The sequence below is a fragment of the Dermacentor variabilis genome, chromosome 11 (genome assembly GCF_050947875.1).
Source record: "Dermacentor variabilis isolate Ectoservices chromosome 11, ASM5094787v1, whole genome shotgun sequence".
Taxonomy (NCBI): domain Eukaryota; kingdom Metazoa; phylum Arthropoda; class Arachnida; order Ixodida; family Ixodidae; genus Dermacentor; species Dermacentor variabilis.
The window spans coordinates 31,635,079-31,648,878 of record NC_134578.1 but is presented as its reverse complement, the minus strand read 5'-3'; the positions used below and the strand labels follow the sequence as shown (position 1 = coordinate 31,648,878).

General features: G+C 45.8%; 1 protein-coding gene across 5 annotated transcripts in view; it reads right to left on the bottom strand.

Annotated features, from left to right (window-relative positions):
• LOC142564766 (ubiquitin carboxyl-terminal hydrolase 47-like) overlaps positions 1 to 13,800 on the bottom strand; it is a 72,166-nt gene that overhangs the window by 51,063 nt on the left and 7,303 nt on the right. For 3 of the 5 annotated variants that reach the window (XM_075675914.1, XM_075675915.1, XM_075675916.1), the window contains 6 exons: positions 10,608 to 10,781; positions 5,800 to 5,919; positions 3,345 to 3,462; positions 2,886 to 2,982; positions 2,157 to 2,235; positions 1,611 to 1,677 (listed from right to left, as the gene is read on the bottom strand). In XM_075675914.1, the coding sequence (XP_075532029.1) occupies positions 1,611 to 1,677; positions 2,157 to 2,235; positions 2,886 to 2,982; positions 3,345 to 3,462; positions 5,800 to 5,919; positions 10,608 to 10,781 (655 nt within the window). The remainder of the gene's footprint in view (positions 1 to 1,610; positions 1,678 to 2,156; positions 2,236 to 2,885; positions 2,983 to 3,344; positions 3,463 to 5,799; positions 5,920 to 10,607; positions 10,782 to 13,800) is intronic. The other 2 variants (XM_075675917.1, XM_075675918.1) reach the window with 1 other exon arrangement.

The following is a 13,800-nucleotide window of genomic DNA, read 5'->3' as shown; positions in this document are numbered from 1 at the left end:
CGTTTTTGACAGGTAAGTGGGCGATTTCATGCTATTTCGGTTAAGCAGTACTACTATTTAGTACATACTTTTTCCGAGCTCCGGCCCACTACGGTGTAACGAGGTTTCACTGCATTAAATTGTTATGTTCAAAATACAGCAGGCTTCCCTGGACCCTTGCAGGAGTGAGTGTGAATGGAATACATAAAACAATACACAATGCTTAAAGGTTATTTTTAGTGTTCTAGAAAAGATGTCCTGTTAAAGTAATAAAAAGAAAAATTAACTGGCATGCCAACTTGAGAAAATCTCCGCATTACAACTGAAATTTACGAATGCATGGACAATACAAGCCATTTGCGCTATTGTTCATGCATGACAGTTTAAAGGCATTGGTCCAACAGAAGGCTGATTTCGTGATATTCAAAGGCATCTCATGACAATGACAAACACTTGCCACAGCGTGCGATGTGTTACATAGTATGTACGCTGTGAGAACTGCATTTTCATGTGACCAGTTGTGGTAACTCAATGTGTCACTACCCTGTAGGCCGGCTTGCAGGAAATGACCGTACCGGTTGCAATGCCTGACAAATTCATATTTACCGGCAAGCAACTGCTCCCTTGCTACAAGGGTACGGTGAAGGCATGTCAGGCACCCACGGAATGTGCAGAGAGTTACAAGTAGAGACGAGAGATCTATGAGCAAACCTAGCTGGTGGCCTCAGAAGTACAGCATCCTCTGCCTCAGTAAGACTGAAGACACCTCAGCCAGTTTTGAAACTGTTCTCTGTCAGTTGTGAATCTGACACTCCAATCAAATGTGCGATCAGGATGCCGGCAACCTACACCCACTTAGGGCATTTAATGCTTCAAAATGTTCCTGATATCACCAGGTCATCATATTCTGTTTTTGTTGCCATTAGTTTAACATTATTGGCCTTCCCTCATGCCACAGCATGCTGGAATTACCTTCCCACCAACATTATACCAATATTTCACCATTAAATTTTTCCTAATTAACTGCACACATCTCATGTCTAGGTTTGTATAAGCTTACTACAGCTACTCTATGCAGGCATGTCTTTGCCTAGACGTTTGTTTGCCGCAGCATCTATATTGAAGTAATCTTGCGTACAACGACATCCCAACATTGCTGCACATTTAACTTCCTGTTTGCCTAGCTTTTCTTTCTTGTATTTTGTACTTGGTTAGTTGCTCTATGTTGTGTAACCTCCCTTACTTAATGGCCTTTCATTGACTGGAAATATATCACAACAATGCCCACCAGCTTCACCAGGCACAATGATCAGACGACTTGTTGACAACCCATGGCAGCAACACACACAAAATGCCTGCCCCCTGCATTTGTAGCAAAGGAGTAAACGTTCCAGTCAGTTCATGGCTGCCAACACCTACCAGTACCGGCCAGTTGCCGACACAATACCATCCCATGGAGTGACTGATTAAGCCCATGCTGCTTAGCTTCCACAATCTGGAGAAAACTGGCAAATTCAGCCCTGATGCACGACTCACTGAATTCACAATTAGACTAATTTTTCATTTTGGCCTTTCACAGTTTGCTGCGGTTTCTCTACCCAAGATGTCCATTTGACACAACAGGAATGTACCTTCACTGCTGTCCCATCCGAAGCTAGTAGTAAGATCCGTTGTTCCGATCGCAGGTTTGGACGACGTCTAGAACAGGAAAAAAAAAAAAATCCTGCAGATTAACAGCACTAAGAATTGGCGTAAGCAGAAAGCTTCGACGAGCTGGCACGACAAAACGGCACATACCGATAAGACACATGCAAAGGATTTCAGCAATAGGCACATTCCGTAAGTCATCAGCCACAGTGCCATACCTTGCAGAGCAAAGGCAAGTTTTATGCCTTTAAAGAATATAACCCAGCACTGATGCTTCAAGTAGAGTCATAGGAGGCCTTAGAACTGCGAAGGTAATAAGCTTGGCCCAGCTCCAGAAACACCGTTGGCCGTATACGCCAATGCGTCCAAGTGCCAATTGATGTGAAACCTCGCAAAAGTAATACAGCCATCGACGACATGCCAAATCGTGGAGAGGCAGGCAGAAAGCATTTTTAATAAGTTGACAAGACCTTGAGAGCTCGGAATTGCTCAGTTCAGAAAACCGCTCTGCTCTTTCAACACCTGCTCACCTGTAGTAAGAGAAAGAGCTTTTGCAGTTGGAAAGGTATGCTCTTAGCCGCATCTTGTTCTGTGCCATCAAATTCCCACCTGCAAACAAGGCACACAAGTGACTAAACATAATGGAGTTAGAAACAATTAGGGAGGGAGCTCAGGAGTGCTGCCAAAAGCATGAGGTGAGAAAATAAAGCTTAACTTAATCTCTGAGCTTTTAGGCTTAAGTATCCCAACGCTTAGCCTAAAACCAAAGAATTTAGGCCTCACATTCCTGCCATTTGTGGACAACCCCTTTTGAATGTGGCATTGTCAGTAAGTAGCCATATCTTTGAACTAAGAATGGTTTGCCGTAATGCCAAGACTAAATTCTCCTTGGAACACTTATTTTAGTTTTACAAATGGCAAGCGTAAATATGTGAAGCATGTTTTGGGTTGGTTAATCTTTGGTTAGCCCAAAACATGCTTCTATTTTTGCTGATCAACAATGATACATTCACATAATATTGTGCCAATATATATGCAGCTGTGGCAGCACAGGTGTAATGCATGCAATCCAAGAAGCGTATTTAGTATTTCATAGCGTTAAAGCATTATGTGAAAGTTGGAAATCGAACTGGTTATTCACTTACTGCTTGGTCTGAAATAGCGTGATCGCTTATTGTTTAGTTCGAATTTGAAATTTAAATTTGTCTTCCGAGCCTCTACGTTCTCTTTTAAACAACTGCTACTTAATTTTTACTCACCTGTACAATGCATTCCTGAATTCTGGTGTCATGTATAGGGTCTGTAACAGGCTGTTCAGGTAGCATGTCATGGCTTGGTTAACCAGGCCCACATAACCTTGCAAAAACACAAAAGCGAATGATCTCTCAAAGTACGTCCAACATTCTAACAGCATGTTAAACTAACACTGCAAAATGAACACTGCTCTATTATAACGAGTTGACCACAGCCAAATGCGTTTGGTTTTATAACGCGAAAACATGCTGTATTTACACGCATAATGATCACACCCCTGAAGTTTCGTCACCAACATTCTATCTCCACCCCCCAACCACCTGATGATAGCCCCCCAAACTTTGAATGCTCCGAACCTAATGAATGCCTCGTGGTTGGGGTTGAACCTGTGACCTCAAGCTCAGCGGTGCAACGCTCTAGCCACCGAGTTCCAGCATCATGTACTGTCAAGCAAACAAACATACCCATGGTCTCCCTGGTGTCTGCAGGGTAGTACTTGCTCTCACCGGCCCCACCTCGAGTGTTGCGGACCCAGTCGGCTGCTGCTGAGGAGGTAGAACTGCACTCGTCCGGTTCAGGCCCCTGGCGAGGCACAATGTTCGTTCAAACCATCATTTTCATCCTCAACACTCTCTATTACGAAGAGACATGCTGAGCGTGGAACAGACACCAGAAGGAATGAGACAGACAAAAATGGAGCGCTGCTACTAACTGCTGATCAGGTGGTACTAGTGTTGTACTAGAGTCTGCTCCGTGCACAACATGCCTCTGAAGATCAACTAGCCCAACAACATGTTGTTTTGGCATAATCTCTCTTACTGCCAATCCCCTTTGCCAACGCCAAGTACAGCCAATGCCCGATTTTTCAGACACGGCCGATAATTCGGATGCCTTCGCGGCACCGCCACATACTCCATGGAGTCAGTGTATAAAAACATCTGAAACTTCGGATGCAAAAAAACCTTGGCTGTCCGATTTTCCGGACTTTTTCCCATGACCGCAAGTCTGAAACGGTATTAATCGAATTCACCACTGCCGGAATTTTGATTATCTAGCCTCCCCTAACCGGCTCTATCACATGAGGATCCGTTGGCAACCGTAGCCGCCATGGAGGCAACGCTAGGCCTAGCTACTTTGAAGTTCATTACCAAGCTTTTTGCTGTTTGGTGCACTCAACCAATTCGCTGCTCATCAATGTCTTGGAAGCTCAGGAAGCACAATGCGTTGCATAATGTCGGTTCCCGAAAGTAAGCTTCGCCTCAATACAGAAATGTTAGGCAGAGAAGCATATGCAAAGTATTGCGGTGAAGCATACCAACAGTGGGAAGGGGCAATTGTCACGGGACAATGTATGTATTTCTTAACTATAAACGCGTGCGCTCGCAGTCTCCTATCACAGTATGAGCATCGACACACTTAATCGGTGTACCGGCAGGTCTTCAGAGCTATTTCGGACGTGCGTGCGATGATTTGAGCCCTTTGGGGCAGTAAAAGGCATGTATTTGTTTTTTCGGATTGCCCGATTTTTCAGACGTTTTCGCAACCCCTGGGGAGCATGAAAAATCGGACGTTGACTGTAGCTGGTCGGTAACTAAATTCAAGCCAACCTCTCAGTTCTTACATCATAATGAACTTCTGTGCCTCCTGTGGGACACCTTGATGCCTGCCATTACAATGGCAGGCAGCAAGGTGCAACATGTAAAGCATGGTAGATCTAAGATAAGACACTTCATTCGGCTAATTTGTGGGACATTGTAAGCACCACACAAAGCTTGAGCAGATGATAAGAGAGGTGACGATGAGAAGGGACTGTGTCGAGTCTTATTTTCACATCCCATGTACAAAGGTGAGAAGTCGACCACAAAGTTTACAGGACACAGGTGCCACAAGAAATGTTAATTTCCTTACTTATGAAAACAGCTAAAAAAATGACAGTTATTCCGCTCTGTGAAGATGGAATGGCAGCAAAAGCTGACGACAGTCAAAGCTCTCAAACGAAATGCAAAGTGCTTTCACTGCCATTCCATCTTCACAGAGTGGAATGATTGCCTGGGCTTGCAATTGTTTCGTTCAGCATCATGGGAATGTTTTTTGTCGCTGGTCGCTTCGCGCCAGCACTGTTTACATTCTCATTGCTGTTCCCTCTGGCGCTCCTCGTACGCATTTGTTCTTCGGGTTGTACGAACTATACATGTCCACCCTATCGATAATGCAGCTGTTTTTAGCGCCGATACCTCTCCTGCTTATATAATGCAATAACCTTGACGTCATGCCATTTTTCACAGCGAGCGTTCTAATCTGTTCCGCATTTTGACATCTGCACCGCTGCACTGCACCTGTACATGATCACACACAAAGCAAACAATGGAACCCATTGTGTACGGGCTTGTTACAAATTGCTAAGTTTGTTTCTGTTGCAAGACACCGTAAAAAGTACGGAAGGTTAGCCATATATAGCTTTCGCTGCAAAAACAAATAAAGAAGAGGATTAGATCGACACGGTGTTCACCAACAACAGGTTCTGTGAGTCAGCGCTGCATCTATCTAGTGTAGATGCCTGCTTCTTCATCTTACCTAGCTTGCTTTTCCTTTCTTACCAATGGTTGTGGTTAGTTTCACTTTAGCGCAGGTTTATGGATGAGTTTTTTGTTAATGTCCCAGACAATCATGGCAGCTGGCAGTGTGCTTAAATTGCCAATCTTTGTCCAGAGTTGAAATCCTCAAAGCGCACTGCTAACTCTTTTTTTAACCTATTTGCAAACTTCTCACAGAAACTTTGGGCTAATTAACGCCTGACACCAGTGCCACTGGTGGACATCAATCAACTAGTGGAGCGAGCTCATAACTGAACGAGCACAACCGCACAATCCAGCAGAACTAAAGCTGAGAAAAAGAAAACAAATGAGGGAAAGTACTCACCACCAGCCGCTTGGGGGGCTCGCGGTTCCGGTCAGACATGACTAGTACGTTGCGGCTTGTGCCATCTGTGTGGAACCCAAGCTCTTGGAGGGTCTTGTCATCGCACGTGTGCACCGGAACCTGCAGTTGGAAGATTTATGAACATGTTAACTGTGTAAGGAACAGAGAGGACACAGCAGACTGATCAGTCTACAAAACTCATCTGGAAAGGTATCCAGGAAAATGTGCGACTACGAATAAGGCAACTGTGATGCAAAGAAAATCCCTGTAGAGTGAAGAAATATACAGCTCAAGTAGCATCAATGAATAATCTCATCCTTTAACAGCATTATTATGTGTGTGCCAATTAGAGTGCCTCATTTCTACACTTTTATCCCACAATGTAGCAGAAATTCACCCATTCGTTGTAAGAAAACACTGAGGCTGAGGTTATCTTGGAAAATCAGAGTCACTTATCAAGATCTGAACAAACCATTTCCTCCGCTACAATCATACAAGCTGCGAAATCGTATGACGACGTAAGAACGCATCAACAAGATCATACAGTATTGAATGGGTGCCTTATTCTTAAATAAACTTTCCTTATTAACAAACTGATTTCAGTGAAAGCGACAATGTTTATGCATTGTGTTGCGCTGAATTTACATGAATGACTTGTCATGCTCCCTCTCAATTACAATTTTGACAAACTGCACTAGTGAAGGAGCAATATCTGTAGCTCTATCACAACTTGTACTAGCATTATTTTTTCTTAGGAAGATAAGCTCTTTTACAGAGCAGTGAGATAGAAGACACTTTCATTTTGTGGTACGAATGTGCCTGTAGACTGACACAAATAATGTTGCATTCGTGCTTCATTCACATGAAGATTGATGTTTTCATGCGTATAAACAGGTCCATAAAAAAGAAAAAAACATATCCTTCAACTTTTATATCATATTTGCATGTGGAACTATTGCAAAACTAGGAAAAGGCAGAGAAAAGAAAAGGAAACCATTGCAGAATAAAAGCAAAGGGATCTCATTTTTCACTTGAAGTTTAGAGCGCAGGGAAAAGATGGAAAAAAGAAAGGTTTTATGCGTTAGACCAACGATCTGATGCTCAGGCGCACCACCATATGGCACAGCTTGGGTTTAATTTTGATCGCCTGGGGCCCTTCAATGTGAAACTAAATCAAAAGCACACTAGCATTTTCACATTTTGCCCCCATCGCAATGCACCCCCCGTGGCCAGAATCAAATGCATGACCTTGAACTAAGCAGCGCAACGCCATAGTCACTGGACTACTGCGCATACTGTACACAGTGTGGGTATTGTGTAAGTCTGCACCAGTGATGACGAATGAGGGAGGTTTTTTCATTGCGACTACAATATATGGCTCATTGAACCCTGGCAGCCAGCACCACTGATATGCACTACGTTTTTGTTGGCTGCCGCTTCACCCCTCACCACGCGGGGCACAGGTGAAGTAAGCGGAGATGGGGTGTGCGGCGGTTTGTACCGGAAGCAGGGCGTGTGCGTGCTTACTAGTACATACGTTTGGATAATCTTGCAGCAGTAATGACCTTTCTTCGTGGTTTTTCATGTTTCAGGGTGGTGTTATCTCTTCATGTTTGGGAAGGGCTTTTACGATAATCTGAACCCATACACATTTTCTTTCTTACATAGAACGTTTTCTCAATCCTCAGTGTTACCAGCATGTGCCACTGATGCTAGTGACACTGTCGGCACGGCAATGGACGATTACTGACGTCTACCCAAGACTCCTCCTGCCTGCTTTGATGGTTTACGGCACAAACAGCCAATGTAGGGGAGTGAAAAGAAATACGCCAAGCTCCAAGGCAGGTGGAACTGACGCTGCAAAGTAGTCAAGCGCCAACTTCCAGAAAAAGGCGGCTTACTTTTGGTGGCTTCAGTCTAGGGCACTCGATGTGCTACCCAGCCCCCTAAAAAAGATCAGTGGCCAGCGTTACCCTTCCGTCACAGAGGTCTCTCCCTCCTCCCCTCTGCCAATGTGGGCTTGACGAATATTACTTCCTTCCATATACAGTCGCCGACCGATTTTCCGGACTCCGAAAATTCGGACATGCCCGATTATTCGGTCAGCCTCGCGGCACCGTCATTCTCCCCATAGACCATAATGTATAACAACTGCCGAAAGTTCGGACACCTTGCAACCTCTCGTCTGATTTTTCGGACACTCCTTGAGTCGGTCGAGAGCACCATGCACCGACTCTGACCGCCGGTGCATGGTTAGACTTGCTGAACGCCATTTTTGTTTTGAACGGAGCTTCCTTGCTGCCCCACGAAATGGCGCTACTGGAAATCCCCGCTCATCATCATCGTTTCTGACTGGTTAGATAGAGTGGCTCTGCAGCAGTTCCGGTTTCAGCTTAGTAAGCCATGTCAAGACAATCCAGCAACTGATTTGTTTCTTCGCTGACGCTGCGAGCAGGCCGCTTTTTCGTTTGTGCGACCGGTGTCGGTACGGTGGTGTTTGCTTTGTGTGCTGTGTCGAGGTTTCGGTGAGCCAACGCGGCATACGTAAACATCGCGTCAAAGGTCTAATGGCGCCGACAGTGCCCGCGCAAACTGCGCTGGGGAATGCCTGCAAGCGGGTGCCGGGAGGCAACTTGTCGCCTTCCGATGTGCTCCCTACTGACGCGGAAAATGTTCTGCCGAGACCTGCGCAGTGGTTGCATTGCGATCCCGGACACCGTCTCATTTGACAGTTTCATCGGTGCTGACACTGCTATATTGAAATGCGCAGAACTCGACGACGGCAAGATCATTCGTCAGGTTTCTGCTGCACCGCCGGACGATGACTCTGAGCACCATGTGCTACGCTGCCGTCGCATGCGGAGCGTGTATGTACAAGTAGTGACTATGCTTTCAGCCGCTAATAGTGACCGTACGACCCTCTCCGAGATTCAGGCTTATCTGATTGCGCGTAAACGGAACAGCGTGCAACGGCGTATTCACGATTTCTTCCAAGCGTACTGCCGAGCCCGAATAAGTGCGTGGAAATAAAGGATTTCTTTTTTTTTTTCTTAATCTGCTTTTTCGGACATCTGTTTATTCGGACATTTTCGCAGTCCCCGTGAGGTCCGAATAAACGGTCGGCGACTGTATAGCAAACAATGCTATGGAAGCTCAAAGCACTTTCCTTATTGCTTGCACGCGACACAAAAATTACTGCGTCACATGTGAAAGAAAGGTATTCAGGTATGTGTTATGCAACTTCATGTAGCACCGGCCTTGTACTTTTGTGTTGCAAGATACAACTTATTACACTGAAGGTTCTCACAGATCACCACCCATTAGCTCCTAAACGAGCAAAGTGACATGTTTTCATAGCTAGTGGGCCCAGTTCATGGCTTCACTTCTGACTGAAACATACTACACTGTGCACTGGAAACAAAGCTGTGCAAATAATGCACGAGGTGGTGCAATCTTATGTCAACAAGTTGTAGTTTTAATTTGTGAAGCAGTTATTCCATAAAAAGTACCACAGATCAAAACCAACTCCACTGCAGAACACATGTAGTGAGACTTCTATGGCAATACTACAGTTGTGTATCTTCTGCAGTGCTGCCTGCTAAGTATTAAGGCGGAAGTCTTTAATGGCTCATTGTCAAGGTCACTGTCAAGTGCGGGTGTCAGGGTGGTTCGGCGCTGCGTGGGATGACTCATCACATCGGCATGCATGGTGGCCGTGCGTTCAACGGTGCGCCCCAACGTCACTGTCGTCAGGCGCTTGAAGTGGCCTCCCGATTGGGTGCTGTGTGGCCTGACGTCACTGTCGCGAGGTGGGCGTGGCGACCGTCTGCTTGGGTGTGGTGTGGCGGCTGTGGTGGCGGCAGTTTGCTTTGCAGTATAGCGTGGGAAGGATGCCTCGTCTCGCCAAACCAGTGTCTCCCAACACGTGATATGCGGCAGCTGCTGAACGCAAGCGGCGCTCAAGAGAGGCTGAGCATACACACCGCATGCATCAGGGCAGCGAGGCGCGCCCGACACCGCAGAGTCCACGGACGCGACGGGCCAATGCAAGAGAGGTAATGCGTTTGAAGCGACTCGCTGCATCTCCGTTTACCAAAGCAAATGAAGCTCGGAAGCGCCGTGACCGCCATCTTGCCGCGGCAAGCCGAGCAAGTACAAGTCAATCAAGCAAAGTGGATGATGAGGATGGGCAACTACACCCCGACACTGCCATGGAAGACGTGTCTTCTCCTGATCCAGAAACGACGCTGCAACAGTTCCAGGCAGCCACAAACTACTTTAACAGCCACTTCGTCCAGAACAACATTGCAGGTATTTAATAAATAAACAAACATTCATGTAACAGTGTACGAGTTGTGTGCCTCCGTGGTGTTTCCAACGCAACAAATCACCATTGGCAATGGCGTCAGGCTTTCGCCGTTTCCCACTTTAGTCTCGACAAAGTATCTTCCGTTTTTAAACTGAGTATAATCGCGCTGCGCAATATGCAACTCTGTTCTGTGTTTCGTTGGAGTAAACACCATGGCACCCATTCACAAGGCCTTGCCTCTCGAAGAAGAGGACCTTAGAGATGGCAGAAGACTGTTAGGGGGCCACAGGTTAACATCGCAGCCACATAACAAGCCACATTGGTGTTGCGGTCAATACCTCGTGCTTGTTTGCACAAAAGCAAGCATTCATTCTTCCCACCTAAGTGGGAATCCATTATGTGAAAAACAGCACAAAATTCACATTGTGGAATTACACTAGCTGGCCCACCTCTCAGCCACGATTGATTGTGAAAGCAGAGCCCAGGCAGCCCAACTCACACAGTCGCCGTCGGCGAGCCTCTGAAAGAGCAGCTCAAAGGAGTCCAAAGCGTACTGGAAGTGGCGACCCACGGCCTCCATCAACTCCGCTGCTGTTGTCGTTGCAGGAAGCGTCAGCGTCACCTTCGCCCTGTTCCCGCCGGTACCCGGCACAGGTACCTTGGAGCTGGGTGCCTGTGTGGCGAGAGGCACACGTAAGGGATGATCGATTTATTTGTCCCAAAGCAACACTGACGCTATATGAAATGTGGAAGGCTCCCGATTTATTGCGACAGCCCACGGGATTCTTCAATGTGCCCCAAACACTAAAGCACACGAGAGCTTTTGCACCCCCAAAAGGTAGCGTCCAAGTCCATGACATTTAGGATGACACCCTCTGGATATAAAATGCAGATCTTAAAGGCTATGCTTTTGCAGGCTGAATCCGCCAGACGTGATTGCGGGAGCCAGAAATGTGTCAGAGGTTGGGTTTTCGACACCACCTAATGCAGTCACAGCTGCGCGAAAGTTTTTAAAAATTATTTTGTTTACCAAGCCAATGTTCCTGCAATTTATGCTTTCAGAAGTGTTAAATTATTTCTACAGTAATAGATGCATCCTTTGGTGGTTTCCCGTCCAACAGCTTCGGTCATTAACAAGTTGAGGTTGTTTGTCAGCCAAGCCAAGATCTTTATAGTGCAATGACGATTTTACACATGATATGCAGTTCAGTGTGTCGCCGTAGCCACGCATGCGCTTTTGATTTCTAAAGCGTTTCGTTTCTCGAAGAGCTGAGATAGCCAGAACAAAGGACATTAGCTGGCATGGGTGCTTGCAATTTTGCACCCCTACAAAAGCAATCAACTGCGCTGCCATGCATTGAGGCAAGCAAGCGTTGGCTCGTTATCGTTAGTGTGGACTTTTTTTAATTTTGTAATACGCATATAATTACGCTCAAAGCTATAGAAAAGACGGGGAATGCGGGAGATAGAAATTCAAGACGATGAGCAAAACGTGAACAAGGTGAATGCAGGAGCCAACGTTTCGACAAGTGGACTTTTCTTCAAGGCGACATATGCTTTCCTCACCACAGTATATATAGGTGGGGTTCTTCTAAAGGGGCGGGGGTGCGAGGCGGGAGGACGCGGAAATGAGGGAAAATGTGTTAGCATGTCGAACTAAGAGTAAAGGAACGCTGTGTACAAGGTCAAAGCCAGGACCCCCCCCACCCCAGTATGTCAACACACGCGCGTTAGCCGGCGTGTCAAGGGCGTCTGACATGCCGGCTGAAAAAAAAAAAAAAAAGGAAGGAAAGGGGAAAAGAAAAGGGGGGGGGATACGCCAAGAAATCAAACTAAGTGTTGTTGCCTATAGCTTGAGGTTTAGCATAGCGAATAGATTCTAAAGCTCCCTTTGAAAGGTTTATGCCTATTGGTTGCATTGTCTTGAACTTATGGATAAGGTATGATTCTCTGTATTTTCTTTCTTGTTCAGAATGGAAATTTGACTGTAAGATGTAGAGTTTAAGTTCATCAAAGTTATGACCTAATAAAAGCATGTTGTCGCCCTAGGTGCAAAACCTGCAGGCACCTTCAAAGTGACATTAAAATTAAAAGCACCGCAAATAGCTATACACATGAAGTCAAATCTAGCTTCACTTGCACAAGTTCGGATGTGATTTATGTGCTTGAATGTTCCTTCTGTAAGAAACAATATATCGGTGAAACAGGACAATCAATGATCACCAGATTAAATGGACATCGCGCGGACACAGCTAAAAAGCTTCCCAAAGCCGTCGCCGAGCATTTCAACCAACCAGGTCATAACTTTGATGAACTTAAACTCTACATCTTAGTCAAATTTACATTCTGAACGAGAAAGAAAATACAGAGAATCATACCTTATCCATAATTCAAGACATTGCAACCAATAGGCATAAAAGTTTCAAATGGAGCTTTAGAATCTATTCACTATGATAAACCTCAAGCTATAGGCAACAACACCTAGTTTGATTTCTTGGCGTATCCCCCGCCTTTTCTTTTCTCCTTTCCTTCCTTTTTTTTTCAGCCGGCGTGTCAGACGCCCTTGACACGCCGGCTAACGCGCGTGTGTTGACAGACTGGGGTGGGGGTGGGGGTTCTAGCTTTGACCTTGTACACAGTGTTCCTTTACTCTCAATTCGACACGCTAACGCATTTTCCCTCGTTTCCGCGTCCTCAGATTTCTACAGGTGTGGTAATAAAGAGTTATCTAAACACTTTGAACATGTTAAGATATTAGCAACAAAGGTGCAACCAGAAGTGTTTCGAGTCCTACGTGACAGACTTGAAACATGCTCATCAGTGCTTCTGCGTTTAAAGCACTACCTTGGCACGTATAACTATGCAATCAGCACCGAAGTGGTATAGGCAGCTACAACCACTAGAATATCACTGAGGGTCAAAGAACACACACTATGATGTGCAGATTCTTTCCCAAACCCGGATCAGGGGTGCGATCTTGTACGCGTTCCAAAATAGAACGGAGGCGGTCCGTTCTTTGCGTCGCGAAATAGGTGGTCCGTTCCATTGTATTCGTCCGATAGCCGACGACACGGAATGATTGACAGCAGATATCACGGCACAATTGACGTCATGGCATTCGTCACGGTTCAAATTGACCAATCGCGTGTGGCTCGGTGGAACGGACTGCCTCCGTTCTATTTTGGAACGCGTAAAAGATCGCACCCCAGGATTTAATACCAGTGCATTCGGAAAGCACTGGTGGGAGCGCCACATATGGGTGCTGTGAAGTGAATGCTTTTAAGGGACACTAAAGGAAACCATTAACTCAACCTAGATTGAAAGATTAGGCTTCTGTAACAATGAATGTCATTCATTGCGAAAACAGCTGTCTGAGAGAAAATTACGGAAATGGAAAGCCAGGTGGGGCACCACGTGTCGTGGACTACAGTAGCCCTTCAAGTGACTCGGCACTGGTGGATTCACAGAGAGTGGCATAGAGGAACGACTACATCAACTCGTTCATTCTGCCGTGGGCAATTCAAACTGAGAAGCAACAGCGGGACCTTTGGCGGCATTTTTTATGCAACAAAGTCATATGATGGCATACAAAAAACAATGGTAGACTTTTAGTTGAATAGTCCCTCCCAACACAACACCTAACTCAACACAATTTTTACCTTTAGCGTCTTTTGAATAGGCTCCGCTACCCG